Source organism: Punica granatum, chromosome 8 (genome assembly GCF_007655135.1).
Source record: "Punica granatum isolate Tunisia-2019 chromosome 8, ASM765513v2, whole genome shotgun sequence".
NCBI classification, from domain to species: Eukaryota; Viridiplantae; Streptophyta; class Magnoliopsida; order Myrtales; family Lythraceae; genus Punica; species Punica granatum.
In genome coordinates this window covers 26,937,986-26,952,442 of record NC_045134.1, presented here as the reverse complement: position 1 = coordinate 26,952,442, position 14,457 = coordinate 26,937,986, and the positions used below count along the sequence as shown (strand labels likewise).

At 41.6% G+C, this 14,457-nt stretch overlaps 3 protein-coding genes across 6 annotated transcripts; all 3 read left to right on the top strand.

Moving 5' to 3' along the window:
* Positions 1–292: 292 nt before the first annotated feature.
* On the top strand, positions 293–1,442 carry LOC116189234. The gene is made up of 2 exons (XM_031518802.1): positions 293–576; positions 772–1,442. Exons 1-2 carry the CDS (start codon positions 367–369, stop codon positions 1,135–1,137), a joined length of 576 nt encoding a protein of 191 aa, XP_031374662.1. The 5' UTR covers positions 293–366; the 3' UTR covers positions 1,138–1,442.
* Positions 1,443–1,952: 510 nt separating this feature from the next.
* Positions 1,953–4,678, top strand: LOC116189244. 4 transcript variants are annotated; one of them, XM_031518815.1, is made up of 5 exons: positions 1,953–2,314; positions 2,733–2,799; positions 3,011–3,409; positions 3,600–3,940; positions 4,195–4,678. In XM_031518815.1, the coding sequence occupies exons 1-5, from the start codon at positions 2,234–2,236 to the stop codon at positions 4,399–4,401; spliced, it is 1,095 nt and encodes a 364-aa protein (XP_031374675.1). In that variant the 5' UTR covers positions 1,953–2,233; the 3' UTR covers positions 4,402–4,678. The 4 variants fall into 4 exon arrangements, with proteins under 4 accessions (XP_031374675.1, XP_031374678.1, XP_031374677.1 ...); XM_031518818.1 differs by having other exon boundaries at positions 1,953–2,434; positions 4,195–4,580; XM_031518817.1 differs by having other exon boundaries at positions 1,955–2,314; positions 3,038–3,409; positions 4,195–4,580.
* A 2,311-nt stretch (positions 4,679–6,989) lies between these two features.
* On the top strand, positions 6,990–10,562 carry LOC116189305 (LRR receptor-like serine/threonine-protein kinase GSO1). The gene has a single exon (XM_031518907.1). It carries the CDS (start codon positions 7,367–7,369, stop codon positions 10,307–10,309), a length of 2,943 nt encoding a protein of 980 aa, XP_031374767.1. The 5' UTR covers positions 6,990–7,366; the 3' UTR covers positions 10,310–10,562.
* Positions 10,563–14,457: the final 3,895 nt, after the last annotated feature.

Sequence of the window (14,457 nt, the reverse complement as noted above, 5' to 3'; positions counted from 1 at the left end):
TACTATATAGGTAGAGCGCCTATGTATTAGTAAGTGCATTATGATTTTTCTCTTTTGAAACTAATGTGAGTTATAAAATAATTCACAGATAATTTTAGAAATTACTCAAGTCATTGGGACTTATTTGCGAATTGTGAATTAATTATAACTGGTAAATAAAGGCCAATTGGAAAATATATAAACATATATATAGATATAGGTGTGATATATTTGTGTATGGCTGAGTCAGTAGATGACCCTATTTCATGCCCAAGGAGAGAATAAAAACAGAGGAGGCCCACAGCTGGTCAGCACCAAAAAAGGAACAGCCGCGTCCATTCTCAAAGGCCGATTGGAGAAAATTGTTTTTCGTTCATCACCCATTGTATGTGGAGTTCACTGTCCAGTCCACCTTTGCTCGAGAGTGTAGTCCGATTGTGTGGGCGACTCGTGGAGACTAGTTCGGGTCGAAAAGGAGCAATCCCTTGGCGAAGATGCATTCATGTGGATGAGTTAGAGGCCGAACACTTGAGCGGCTTCAAGAGATTATTCAAGAAGGCGATTACTTGGCGGTCTTGTGGGGATTTTTCAAACAAGGTAACTATCGATAAAACCTAGTAGGATTGTCAAGTCGACATCATTTAATCGTGAGAAAGTGATACCACACATTCGGAATAAGATTTCGGATGTTGATGTATGAATGAACGAAAATTTAAATTATCGTTTATTCCGCTTCTGTTACGTTTTGATATCGTTTTCTAACAAGATGTCCACCATAATTTCTTATCGCAGGCTGTCATTTGTATGGACTTCCTTTGGGAGCTCCATAACAAAACTCGACTTGCTCCAGGGACTCTCAATCCCCTCCTGGCAGCTCAAACGATCAACAACAACCTTCAAGCATATGAAAAGGCCTGGTATTCGAAGTTGTCGCAGTCACAGGCTGCTTGCAAACTTGAATGCTCCTCGGATCAGCTTCATTTCTATTTGGATGCTCCCATCAAATCCTCGGGCTCCCGGCCCGGCATTGCTACAATCAACACCAAGGGCCCTCTTGTTCATGCTTGGACCTTCAAAGACTCTGCTCGAGACTCCTTTCAAGGCGAACTTTTTGCTGCAAGAAAAGCCATTGAGTGTGCGCTAAGTCTCCAACCTTAGCCTTTCTGGAGACGCAAAGGATCTGGTGGATGAACTGAACTCAGATGTCGGGGTTGCCACTACTACTTCTTTACCAGCTATTCTACATGCTTTGGATCTTTTGTCTGTTTTTGATTCTTGGCACATTAGGTTTACTCCTAGAGAGAACAATTTTATTGCTCATAACATTGTTCATTGGGATGCCTGTATGGAAATCACCAGGCCTTTAAACATCTCCAAGCTCCCACAATCCCTTCTTGTTCGGGAATCGGAGATGGCTTAGGCCAAGTGTTTTCTCACTTTTATTTCTAACTTTTCAGTAATGGATGCCTTTATTCAGCCAAAAAAAAAAATTACGATAATTCTTATACCTACCACGTTTTGAAAGGTCTCCCACTAAAACTGTGGCGTTAGATAGTTTAACATGATCGGCTCTTGTACCTGTGATCTTTGAAAAATATCAATCTAGTAGCTTTAACCAGGCTTGTTAGCCTATAAACAATGCTTGGCAAAGAGCTGTCGCATTGGATATTCGCTCACTAGCTGAATTCGATACCCGGTCGACTTTTTTTCGGTTACAAGAGAGACACATGAACCTAGTACGAATACATGACTGGTCAAATTGATACCTTCAAATTCAAGACATGCAAGCCGAAAGGCATGGATTAAGCGTGAGTATGAGGAGCATTTAAGCACGTTACGAGAATGATCATATTCAGATACTAGACTGAGCTTAGGCTAAACGAAGAGCTCGGCCCAAAGCCCAATTTCGGCCCGGCCCATAGAGTGGAATGTGATCGGAGAGTTGACTATGCAGGTGCCGATAAGCTGTAGACGATGTGGGACTGAGAAATGCTCTGCAAACGCCCAGCGAGAACAGAGAACACGAATAAAGACAAAGACGACGACGACGACGACAACCCTTCTCTCTCTCTCTCTCTTTCTAGCCTTCTTTCTTTCGAGACCCATAACCTCAGATTCTCCGAGCCGTCCAAGATATTCCATATGGGCATCTCTGAAACCCCCTGAAAGTCCGTCAAGATGGAGATGGTGAAGTAGCTCTGCTTCATTCCGTATTCAAGACTGGGCATATGTTGGTTGCTTCTTGCCTCCAAGAATGGCGATCAGAGTTGGTCCCTCCTCCGTTTCCTGTGTTGCTTCACCTGTTTCTTCTCCCTTCAAGCCCAGGAACTTGCAGGTAATACTCTTTGATGTTCTTCTGTGAGGTTTATTGGCGAAGCGCATTGGCTGGCTGCTTCACTAGGGATGCTCTTGGAGTGAGCTCGTCAGCAATTTTCAGAAATAGAGCATGAGAAAGGCAAGCAGACGATGCCCGAGTGAGCTTTACTCAAGAAAATTTCTTTGGGTTATTGGGATGATACATTATGCAAATGGGAATAGGACATTGACTAGTGTGTTTAGTGAGCTAAGGGTAGTGTGCTGATGTCGTTTTCGAGGGTAAGGAGGTCGGTTGGATTCTCAGACAGAAGGGCTCCAAATGATTTGAATAGCTTATGTGCTGTGGGTTGGTTCTTCTTTGGGTTGGGTTGGGTTGGAGAAAGTTTATACTCAAAAGTTCCGAGTTTCGTCTCTAATTTTCATTCTTGAATGTACAGCTGAGGTTATTGAGGATACCATATGGAAGCCGGCCATATGATGCCCACTGGGTTAGTGATGTCAAAGGTAGATATCGGAACTCGAAGTACATCTGGAAGTCTCTAAAGTTTGTGTAGATATATGTTAGCAGAGATAAGCGATCTTTCTTGTCAATGGGGAAATCATGGTTAATGTTATTGAGGTGAAAATTTTTAGCTGTGTTTTGTGCGGGATGAAAGCTTGCTGTGATAGATTTGAGTAATTGTTTGTAATTATTGTTTGTTGGTATCATGAACAGTCAAATCTTACCACTTCCTGCCTGCAGTTCGGAAATTGAAGAGAATATTCCCAATAGTTAGGAGTACCATCTCTGCAGTTCCAGGAGAAGAGCCACAATCTGATGAGCTTGAATCAGATGCGGCAGAGCAGGAAAGTTTCCAACCGGATTCTGATGATTCCCTTCCTTCAAGCAGTTCATATGTCCAGTTCGAGGGATCTGATGGAAGGCCGGGCTTTGTATCATTCTATAATCGGCCATATGGGAGAGACAAAGAAGCTCTCACATTTTATCCAGAGAAGGATCAGAACAACTGGCAATGGTTCCTTGGCCCAACTGTACTTGTGACCTCCTTCATTCTGCCTTCACTCTATCTCCGCAGGATACTCTCTACCATATTCGAAGACTCCCTGCTGACAGGTGATGGCATCAAGTTCCTTGCATTTTGTATCTAGTTTGATTTATTTTCTTAGGTTTCCTTAACTCAAAATTGAGATAATCATCCAAATGGATGGGTTGGAAATGGAGGGTCGCAAATTTTTCATTTGTTTTGTCTGGGTTATACTTTTTGTTTTACCTAACCATGGATTTCTGTTTCCATCTTTTGCAGATTTCCTGATATTGTTCTTCACAGAAGCTTTATTCTACTGTGGGGTGGCAATCTTTCTTCTGATTATAGACCGCGTGAGGAGGTCTATAGCATTTGATTCGGCCGATGCTCACCAACGTACTTCTCTTCAGTTTGGGCAGCGAATTTCTTCTGTTGCTACTCTTGTACTTAGCCTCATAATCCCTATGGTGACCATGGGCTTTGTGTGGCCATGGACCGGCCCTGCAGCTTCTGCTGCTCTTGCTCCGTATCTAGTAGGAATTGTTGTCCAGTTTGCATTTGAACAGTGTGCTCGGTACAAGAAATCACCTTCATTGGCTGTGATTCCAATCGTATTTCAGGTAGCTGAAGCCACGAGCTACCTACTTTTATTGATCTGTTGTTACTCTTGAAGCCTCTCCTTTTCCCCCGTTTTTGTGGTCCAACGCCCATGCATGCCACTCGATTAGCCAATGATACTATGGAGGTTGCCTGTGGGCCTCGTCACGAGGCCCATGTGCGAGTGGCATGCCAGTCGAACCTGAGACATTTGCCATGCGTCAGTCCACTAGCTTATGTAATCTTAACAATTATGTTTCTCTACTTTGCTTAACAGGTTTATCGATTGCACCAACTAAATCGAGCGGCCCAGCTGGTGACTGCTCTATCCTTTACCATCAGAGGAGCAGAGATGACTTCACACAACTTGGCAATAAACAGCTCTTTGGGAACTCTCCTGAACGTCCTTCAGTTTCTCGGGTTAATATGCATTTGGTCACTCTCGAGCTTCCTCATGAGATTCTTCCCTTCCACCACGGACTAAACAGGAGCACAACCGAAGCAGCAGTAAATTCTCTGTTCTTTATGGTTTTTTCCCTCTCTTGAATATCTAGAAAATAGTTCGACTTCACAATTGGACATGGTGGAAAGTAATGTTGTTGAGCAATTCTTGGTGCATCTTTCATACGGCCTTTTAATGGAAATTCTTTCCCTTGATTTCGAGGAGCACTGTTACCTGTACATTACATTTCAATTCCCTGTAAAAGGATCAGCATGCTGTATACAAATGCAGGAGGCATCAAGCCTTTGTCTTTACTGGATCTCATTTTTTGCATTAGGTGGTTATTTTACTGTCGTAGATCTTGCTTTTCCGGTTCTTCCAAGTTCAGTCTTTGACATTTGATATCCGAATCAACTTGCGCCCAAATTTGATGGCTCTGTTTGGGCCCATTGCAACTAGCTGGTCCAATTTATTGCGTCAATGGCGAGAATCTAATCTGATACTTGACTTTGCAATGGTAGCCTGTCCTATTAGCCTACACCATTGCGTGCCTTCAATTGTAGGGAACTCTCTTCTTGAACCAGATAAATCTTGAGAACTACTTCTCGGGGCTACTACACGCAAAACTGTGTTCAATCCCTACTTAACAGGCGCAAGTCGGTTTCAGTCGTTTGTACTCAATTTGTCCGAGATCCTGAGCCGAATCGGACTTTGAAGAAGTAAAAACTCTGATGTAAAACTAAAATCTTACACAATAAACTGCAGAATCAAAAGTAGGGACAAAAGTCAACACCTAGTAGCTCATCATTGAGGAGATCTAACCAATCAGATTCTGATGATGAACACAGGTCATCAAGTCAAATCTAGTTTTTATGCATCAAAACTGCTCAATAGATGTAGTGGTTTGGTCCAGGATTCTCCTTACTGGTCCCCCTTCTCAGCAGAACTCCATGCATTGAAGTGCCATATTTATTCAATCAAAAGTCAATGGAAAATAAAAATTAAAAACAAAAGGAACACTCATGTTTTAGATTTCTTCTCTTGATGAATTGCAGAAAGTTTTCTTTACTGCATCGTGTAACCAGAATTTTTCTTCTGCAGCTGATGGAAACAGCTTGATATAACAAGAATTCGTTTAAGTCTCCACCAACCTATATGTTCATATTGATAATAAAGATATGCGGGAGTGTTTCTTTGTATCATAAATCGTTACGGTAAATTGACCCGATGTCCCATTGGACTTCTTTTGTTAAATAATATTCACTGCCTTCAATCACTCACCTTCTCCTTTGGCAGCACTTCCTTTGTATGTATACCATCTCTGCTTTCCCCATTTCAAACTCTCAACCCGCTCCTCGATTCATCTTACTTCTTGCAGATAATATTTATTTTTAATAGAAAAGACACCACAAAAGTTTCAGTGGGAAAGAAAATTCAGTTGGGAAATTAAGCACAATGCATATGTATATATAGGACAGAACTTTTCCCTTCTTTGTCTGCTGATATGTTTGATGTGAGACAAAGGGCTTCCCTGAAAACTAAGAAAAGAAAAGGAAAGCTTCAAATCAACGAAGAATTCCTTATCAAAGAATATACCCTTGTGATATGTACCCCTTTGTCCTCTTCTGTTTGGGCTCTTTGGCGGCCAAGAATCCCCCCCAACACATCTCTTTGAATCTGCAAAACCAAACTCTCACATGGTCTTGGATCTTTGTTGGGCTCTTTTGATTGAAAATAATGCTTTAATCCCTAGTGGTCGTCGTTGTGTTGGGGTGTGGTTGTGTTTCCTCTGTTTTCTTCCTGTATTTTAAGGTATTAGGTGGTTTTGGTTGTAAGAATTATGTCCTCATCCCTCAAATCCACGAGACCTAAACTAATCAAATCTTTGGAGAGATTTTTGAGCCAGAAAACTTTCAAAGTCAAGAAATTCACTGGGTGAACTCGGGAAAACGAAATCTTCGATCGTCTGTAGTGAAAGAACTCGTCTCTTTATTGGATCGGTTTCAATCGGGACCCTTGATCTATAGAACGTGCTGGGTATGTGGACGGTCTGCCATGCACTGAGCATGTTCTGATATGCTCCTCACCAGCATCAGATATTGGCAAATAGCTTAATGGGTCTGTACCTGATTAGTGGGCAGTGCTTGAAGTCAACTGACCACAACTTCTCACAAAGTCAAAACCTTTTCTTAATCTTCTGGCACTATTCTGCTCATCCTAACAAAATTTTCTTTAGGGTGACTCAGAGACACACCCCGGTGATGAAAAAATAGATAACCTGCCTGAGTTCTTGAAAACAGGTCTCCGAGTCGATTTCAAATCGAAAAGCTCCTTTGTGGATAAGTGCAGTTTTTCAAGGATGCAGAGTCATATTGCCATCTCCAATATTTTCACATAATTAAGATCTTGCACGTCTTTGATATTCTTGAAGCCAAGAAAACACACACTTGCCATCATCTGTGTTGGGTGTCCAGTAAGCAGAAAGAGGTGGGCCCCTCCCCTCTCAAAACCCTCTTGTGTTTCCACTGCAATTGCCCATCAACAACATCCTATTCTTATCCCTCACCCCACCAGACCTTCCCATTCTCACAAGCTATTATATAACATTTGCTGCAATTTTCCATCATTGCCTTGACAAGAAAAAGTTGAAGAGGCAAAAGAAAGAGCTACCATGCCCTTTTAGCCAAAAAGGCGGCCATTTCTAAAAGTGTGTTGTTAGAAATATTAAATCATGTTTTAGTCGATTAACGATGCTTGCTTCATTACGTGATGCTTAGTCAAGCCCATGTTAAGCAGCACTATATAAGTTTCAGCTCATTAAGCTTCTGTCATCTCTCTCTCTCTCTCTTTCTCTCTCTTGTTCCTTAAGCGTCCATCTCGTCTTCACTCATTTCATTCTTCCATGGAACTTGAATTCCCAAAGGACATATGCAGATTCGATCCAATATAGTATCTGATACTGAAGAGTGAAGGTATCGTATTCGTATCAAGGATCATATGTCATGAAATGAATATGACTCCAATGATTCGTTTGATTCTGGCTTTCATCACAACTGCTGCTCTTCTCTCGGTTTCTGTTGGAGATGATGCAACAGAATCCTACTGGCTCCAGAGGATTAAGTCGGAACTATCCGATCCTTCGGGATTTCTACAGAACTGGTCACCAGAGTTTCCAACCTGCAGCTGGAATGGACTTACATGTTCATTCGATGGGGCCCACATGGTCGGAGTGAACCTCTCCGGTTCAGGAGTCTCGGGTTCGATCTCGCCTGATTTCTCCCGCCTTGGTTCCCTTGAAATGCTGGACTTGTCATCGAATGCACTCACTGGGCCCATCCCTCCCGCCCTCGGGAGTCTCCAGAATCTCAAGTCCTTGCTCCTCCACTCCAACTCTCTCTCTGGTGAGATTCCAAAGGAGATAGGCCTCTTGAAGAACCTTCAGGTGCTTCGAATAGGTAACAACCTGTTAACCGGTGGAATTACACCGGAAATTGGGAAGTTGGCGGAGTTGAGAGTTCTGGGTCTTGCCTACTGCCAGTTCAGTGGGAGTATTCCCACTGATATTGGTAGCTTGGAGAAGCTGACTTCGCTCGACTTACAGAGCAACAGCCTCAGCGGTGGAATTCCTGATGAGATTGGAGGCCTCGAAGCTCTTCAGAACTTTGCAGCTTCGAACAACTTGCTCGAGGGCAGCATTCCTTCTTCACTGGGACTCCTCGAATCTCTGCAAATCCTGAACTTGGCAAATAACAGCCTGTCCGGGCACATTCCCGTCGAGCTGGGTCACCTCTCCAATTTGCAGTACTTAAATCTCCTTGGTAACGGACTTTCAGGTGAAATCCCATCAGAGCTGAACCAGTTGGGTCAGCTTCAGAAGCTCGACTTATCGAAGAACAACCTCTCAGGACCGGTAAACTTCCTAGGCAGCCGGTTAAAGAACCTTGAAGTTCTGGTCCTGTACGATAATGTTCTGACTGGTGGAATACCAGACAATTTCTGTCCAGTAGGTTCAAGCTTAAAGCTCCTCTTCCTAGCCCGTAACAAACTCTCAGGGACATTTCCTGCAGAGTTGCTGAAGTGTTCCTCGCTTCAACAGCTCGATATTTCTGATAACAGCTTTGAGGGTGCCTTACCAGCGAGTATCGATCAGCTGGAGAACCTGACTGATCTCTTGCTCAATAATAACAGCTTTACCGGGACAATTCCTCCGGAAATCGGGAACCTCAGCAGCCTGGACAATCTCTACCTATTCGATAACAGGTTGACAGGAGGAATCCCGAGGGAGCTCGGAAAGCTACGTAAGCTGAGCAGCCTCTATCTTTATGATAATCAGATGTCGGGAAATATCCCAAGGGAGCTCACCAACTGCACGAGCCTAACAGCAGTTGATTTTTTTGGGAACCACTTCAGCGGGTCCATCCCCGCCATGATAGGGGACCTCAAAAGCCTTGTCGTGCTTCAACTGAGGCAGAATGATCTATCGGGCCAGGTACCCCCGAGCCTGGGTTATTGTGAGAGCCTCAGGCTGTTGGCTTTGGCTGATAACAAGCTTTCTGGTACACTGCCTCCCACATTCAGATTCCTTTCCAAGCTCAGCACCATCACACTCTATAACAATTCCTTCGAGGGCCCACTACCTGAGTCTCTCTCCCTTCTGAAGAATCTCCGGATCATAAACTTCTCCCACAACAAGTTCAGTGGATCGATACGGCCTCTGTTGGGGACGAGCTCATTGACTGCTCTGGACTTGACGAATAACAGCTTCTCAGGCCCCATTCCTGCCGAGCTGTCCACATCAATAAACTTAAGTCGCCTCCGCCTCGCACACAATCGACTCTCAGGTGAAATTCCTCCACAGTTGGGTCAGCTCTGGAAACTCAACTTCCTTGATTTATCGTTCAACAAGCTCTCTGGAGAAATCCCACCTCAGCTCTCAAACTGCACAGAGGTCGAGCATCTCCTGCTAGGTAACAACAGGTTCACGGGAATGATTCCTCCTTGGCTCGGTGGTCTAGGTGAACTCGGGGAGCTGGACCTCTCGTCCAACAGCTTCCACGGAATCATACCAAAGGAGATAGGAAGGTGCTCAAAGCTCCTAAAGCTCTCCCTTCACAGCAATAGCCTATCGGCGAAGATCCCAACGGAGATCGGAGACCTGGGCTCTCTCAACGTCCTCAACCTGCAGAGGAACAACCTCTCTGGCTCCATCCCTACGACGATCCAACAGTGCAGGAAACTCTTCGAGCTGAGGCTCTCAGAGAACCTCCTGACAGGCCCGATTCCACCAGAGCTGGGGAGGTTGAGTGAGCTCCAAGTAATCCTGGACCTGAGCAAGAACTCCTTCTCTGGTGAAATTCCGTCATCTCTAGGAAACCTGATGAAGCTAGAGAGGCTAAACCTGTCCTCCAATCAGCTCTCAGGACAAGTCCCGGCTTCTCTAGGCAAACTCACAAGCCTCCATGTGCTGAACCTCTCGGAGAACAATCTCCAGGGACAGCTTCCTAGAACCTTCTCCGGGTTCCCCAGTAGCTCCTTCTTAGGAAATGAGAGGCTGTGCGGTCCTCCGCTCAGATCATGTCCCTCATCCCAGAGCCCGAAGAGAGTGCTCTCGAACAGGGAAGTTGCAGGGATCATAGTCGGGATCGTCTTCACTTCCACAATCATTTGCTTCATCCTGCTCTACATCATGCTCAGGATCTGGTCTAACTGGAGGAGAGTCTCCATTTCAAGCTCTGAAAAGGGAAGCGGAGGAGCTGAGCATAAGATCAGGGAAGAGGTCTGGGCCATTGGAGACGATGAGATATGCGAGAAGAAGAGGAGAAATGGCGAGTATTGGACGGTCAACTCGATCCCGGTTCCTTCCAAAGACAAGAAGAACTCATCCAATAATCCCACCTGCATTTTCCAACTCAAAGTCGATCCGCAGAGCTTAGACAGTACTTTGGTTTAGTGTACCTTTTGTTAATCTTGTCTTTCTTAGTTTGGGGGGTATTTTCTTTCTTGATTCTCTGTCTTAAAGGAAGTACAAACTAGGAAAAACTCATCCATTCAATCTGTAAAAGGTGTCAGTTCTTCGGGCGAGATCCTCCCCGGTTTTGCTGGACAGTTCAGTTCAGTTCAGCAACTTCACTTCATCTGCACTGCAGAGAGCAGCAGATTATAAGATTTCACTGAGATGTAATGGAAACATTACAATACATACATGCGTTAGGAGTACAGTTTCTTTCGAGGATAAAGCTGAAACTGACTATATGGAAAAACGATGAATGTATATGCCCTCATATCCGGTTGACAGCTCAACTGATGATTAGTCTCATTCATCCATGAAGGAATCGCCCGCCTAAGTTCATGTCATCATTCCGTCTCCGACCAGAGACAGCTCGGAGACTTGAGAATCTTCCTATCTTTTCACCAGACAACCAAGAGAAAAAAAGAGCAGAAGTTGAGAACTTCATGATGGAATTGTGGAAAGTGGTGAGATGGAATGGAGTATGGTGCCTACTCTTTTGGAATGCTGAGGTGTTATGCAAAATGATTTCTCATGTGACTAGTGTTTGATTCCATCTCATGTTTCCCCCTTACTCTTTCTCTGTCTCTGTCAAACCCACCATAACAAACGTCGCTGTCCCGTGAGGCCGCCCATCATCGTGAAGTTCGGATAATCTTATAGAAAAATCGGAACAAGAAACCAATCGATATATGAAATTAACACGTGCATATCTCTACATTCAAAAAGATGCGGCACAGCGCCAAGTACCTGGGCTGGGCCCAAATGGTGGACCGTGCGAACCCCATATATCTAGTTTTCATATAGATGGACAGGCCTATACATATCAGGCTCATCGACGTGTCTTAACCATGGACCGCAACGGGCCTCATCCAGGCCCACCATTTGTCCTTGCTTGTTCTCTTAACCACTAAGATTAGAGTATCATCAGCCCAAAATTGAAAGCTTCTGGGCCTGCTTAGTGGCTGACATATAGAGGCGGGATATCCTGTTACAGATGGACCATGTAAAGCCCATAGTCGATAGATTCTATGTAGATGGACGGGCCTAAATACACAATAGGCCTCATCCTGGCCCAACTCGGTCCGCCTGCCTACATTTGTACTCGGGCAAGTCTATTCAAAAAAAACAAAAAGGGTGTATCACAATCACACACTCGTTCGTCTAACAATAAAAATGTTTTATGTTTAACATTCATTGTGAAACTATTCATGTCATTTATTAGCTATTAGAATTTTAATTTTAAAATCAAATTATATGCGTGTGCGTTTATTGAAGCACATTTTATATCATTTTAACAAGATCACTATATATATATATATATATATATATATATATATAAGGAGAACTAATCTCGGACGAGAGCAACAATAACATGAAGAATAGACCAAGAGAAAGATGTTCAAAATTATGTAACCAAACTCGTCCTGATATCGACCCAGAAAATTGTCTTTATTAAACTTTTTTTTGTTAATAAATTTTTTTTAACTCTACTCCATTTTACTTCACTTATCTTCAATTCAACAACACAATTACTACTTTTTTCTTTTTTCTTCAGTTTTTTTAACCATTCAATTCAATTTTTAATACTAAATTATTTTAACTATTTATTATTTTTTTACACTTTTTCTTATAATCCAACAACACAATCAATACGAACCAATTAAAATCAAAACTCAATTCTAAAAGCAAACACAACCGATTTTCGTATTTTAAATAACCTTCTTATTTAGAGCACTTTGGTATCATGATAAGATTATGAATTATCTAAACAATAATATATTTTTAAGAGAGTAACAATTGTATCTTGCACCCATTAACCCCGGGGTCCTGGGATTCACCAGGTGTCTTAACTTAATTTTATGTGTTGTTTCTTTTGTTTCCTTCAGCCTTTCAAGCCCGTTTTGATCAACAAAAGAAAACCGTGAAATTAAACACCTCGTGGTTTCGAAAAAATATAAAATGAACTGTGTGTCCAACAGATTTTGGATTTAGGTGACTTAGAAAGCCACTACCTCTATATCTTTTTCTAAATATAACACGATTTTTGAATGGTAATATATAAAAGCGCGACATTTGCACTTTTTCCTAAATATATTACGATTTTAAATTTAATTGCGCATTTATTTAGCCAAATTATAATGATAACAGCTAACATAGAGCTAACGGTACCACGTGACTGAATATGATTGGACGAGTAAATCTCACATGATTGGACGATAACATCTAATATGAAGCTAATAGCGCCAGATGCCACTCGTTCAATCATGTTGTGCCACATTATATCTTTAACTCTCGCTAATTATTATCTTTATAATTGATGGAATAATTAACGTCGTGCTAGAATTACAACTCAACCTAAAACTCTTGCATTTATATTTTATTTTTTAAAGGTCGTGATATATTTTAAAAAAAGTATAAAGATCATGCATTAATATGCTATTTTACAAATGTCATGCTATATTTAAATATATATATATAGAAACTCTTGTATTTTTGTGTTATTTTTAAGATGTGATATATTTTTTAAAAAAGTATAAAAATCGTGTATTTATATGCTATTTTACAAGTCATTATTTATGAAAAAATACAAAGATCGTATATTTATGTATTATTTTTTAAAAATCATGCTATATTTTAAAATATATATATATGTATATATATTCCGTACATGTAATAGTCAGATAGCAATTGAACTACGACGGAATCTCATATCTCATTCATAATATCTTATCCGAACCATGAGTAGACAGAATTATAAGAGCAGTTAAGGTCAAATACCATGGGGTTTAGTTTTAATATTCCTTTTGGCATCAGCTTTGTAGGACCGAATGCGAAGTGGAAGGTGTTAGACGACCATACCGAAAATGTAGCAGAAGCATGATAAATAATAAATTAAAATTTTATTCATTCATATATATAGAATCGACATCTGAAATCTTATTCCGAATGTACGGTATCTTTTTGCTACGATTAAACAATGCTAACTTGACAATCCTATTATGATTTTATCAAAAAATACGTCGTCTGCAAAATCCCCGTTCGACTGCCAAGTGATTACCTTCTTGAATAATCGCTTGAAGCCATCAAATGTTTGGCCGCTAGCTCATCCACACGAACACATCTTCGCCAAGGGTTGTTCCTTCTCAACTCGAACTAGTCTCCACAGATCGCCCACACGATCGGACTACGCTCTCGAGCAAAGGTGAAACAGGTGGTGAACTCCACTTGCAAAGGGCGGCCAACAGAAAATCAATTTTTTCCAATCCGCCACGAGCAACGACAGACACGGGCTGCCTTTTCAATTCACCTCTCTCCCCTGTTTTCTCTTTCGGTGAATCTGTGTTTTTGGCCGTGAATCCAATTTCGCAGATTCAGCTATATATACATATATATCACACACACACACACATATATATATATATGTATTTATGTTTACAAATTTGCCAGTTAGTGCTTAGGATTATTTAGTAATTATAATTAATTACAATTTGCAAATAAGTCCCAATGACTTGAGTAGTTTCTAAAATCACCTGCGGATTATCTCATAACTCGCATTAGTTCCAAAAGAGAAAAATCGTAACACTTACTAATATATAAACATTATATATATAGTAACTGTACATTTAAGGACACTCTCATATCTTATATAATAATTGCTTAAACAAATCCGCCTCAATATATGTGGTAGCACCCCTACAAACTATATTGCAAGTCTAACCAATAATTGATTACTCATTAACCGCCTTAATTAGAATCGATTAGTTCTTGGATCAAACACGTTCTATTGTATGTAACTAACTAGGTTCATCACTAAATGACAATAAGATTATAATGTCAACTTCTAAATATCGAAAACTCCTTTCTAACAAAAACATAATTTCCAAAATGTCGTTAGCTCCAAAAGATTACGAGTGACGACCAACAACATATCATAAATCTCATCTCGATTAGACACCTACCTCCATACACAACTAACAAGGACCACCGTCTGCCGGATACCCACGCTTAGCATAAATATATAAGCAGGAGCAAATCATAATTATCCATGTTTGAGAAACTCGTGCCTTCTCAAGTCTAAGGATTGTATG

Coding starts and splice junctions, on each gene's coding strand:
- LOC116189305 (XM_031518907.1), top strand. CDS start 7,367: ATGAATATGACTCCAATGATTCGTTTGATTCTGGCTTTCATCACAACT.
- LOC116189244 (XM_031518815.1), top strand. CDS start 2,234: ATGGCGATCAGAGTTGGTCCCTCCTCCGTTTCCTGTGTTGCTTCACCT. Junction 2,800..3,010: donor CTGGGTTAGTGATGTCAAAG/GTAGATATCGGA, acceptor TATCATGAACAG/TCAAATCTTACCACTTCCTG. Junction 3,410..3,599: donor CGAAGACTCCCTGCTGACAG/GTGATGGCATCA, acceptor CATCTTTTGCAG/ATTTCCTGATATTGTTCTTC.
- LOC116189234 (XM_031518802.1), top strand. CDS start 367: ATGTGGAGTTCACTGTCCAGTCCACCTTTGCTCGAGAGTGTAGTCCGA. Junction 577..771: donor GTGGGGATTTTTCAAACAAG/GTAACTATCGAT, acceptor TTCTTATCGCAG/GCTGTCATTTGTATGGACTT.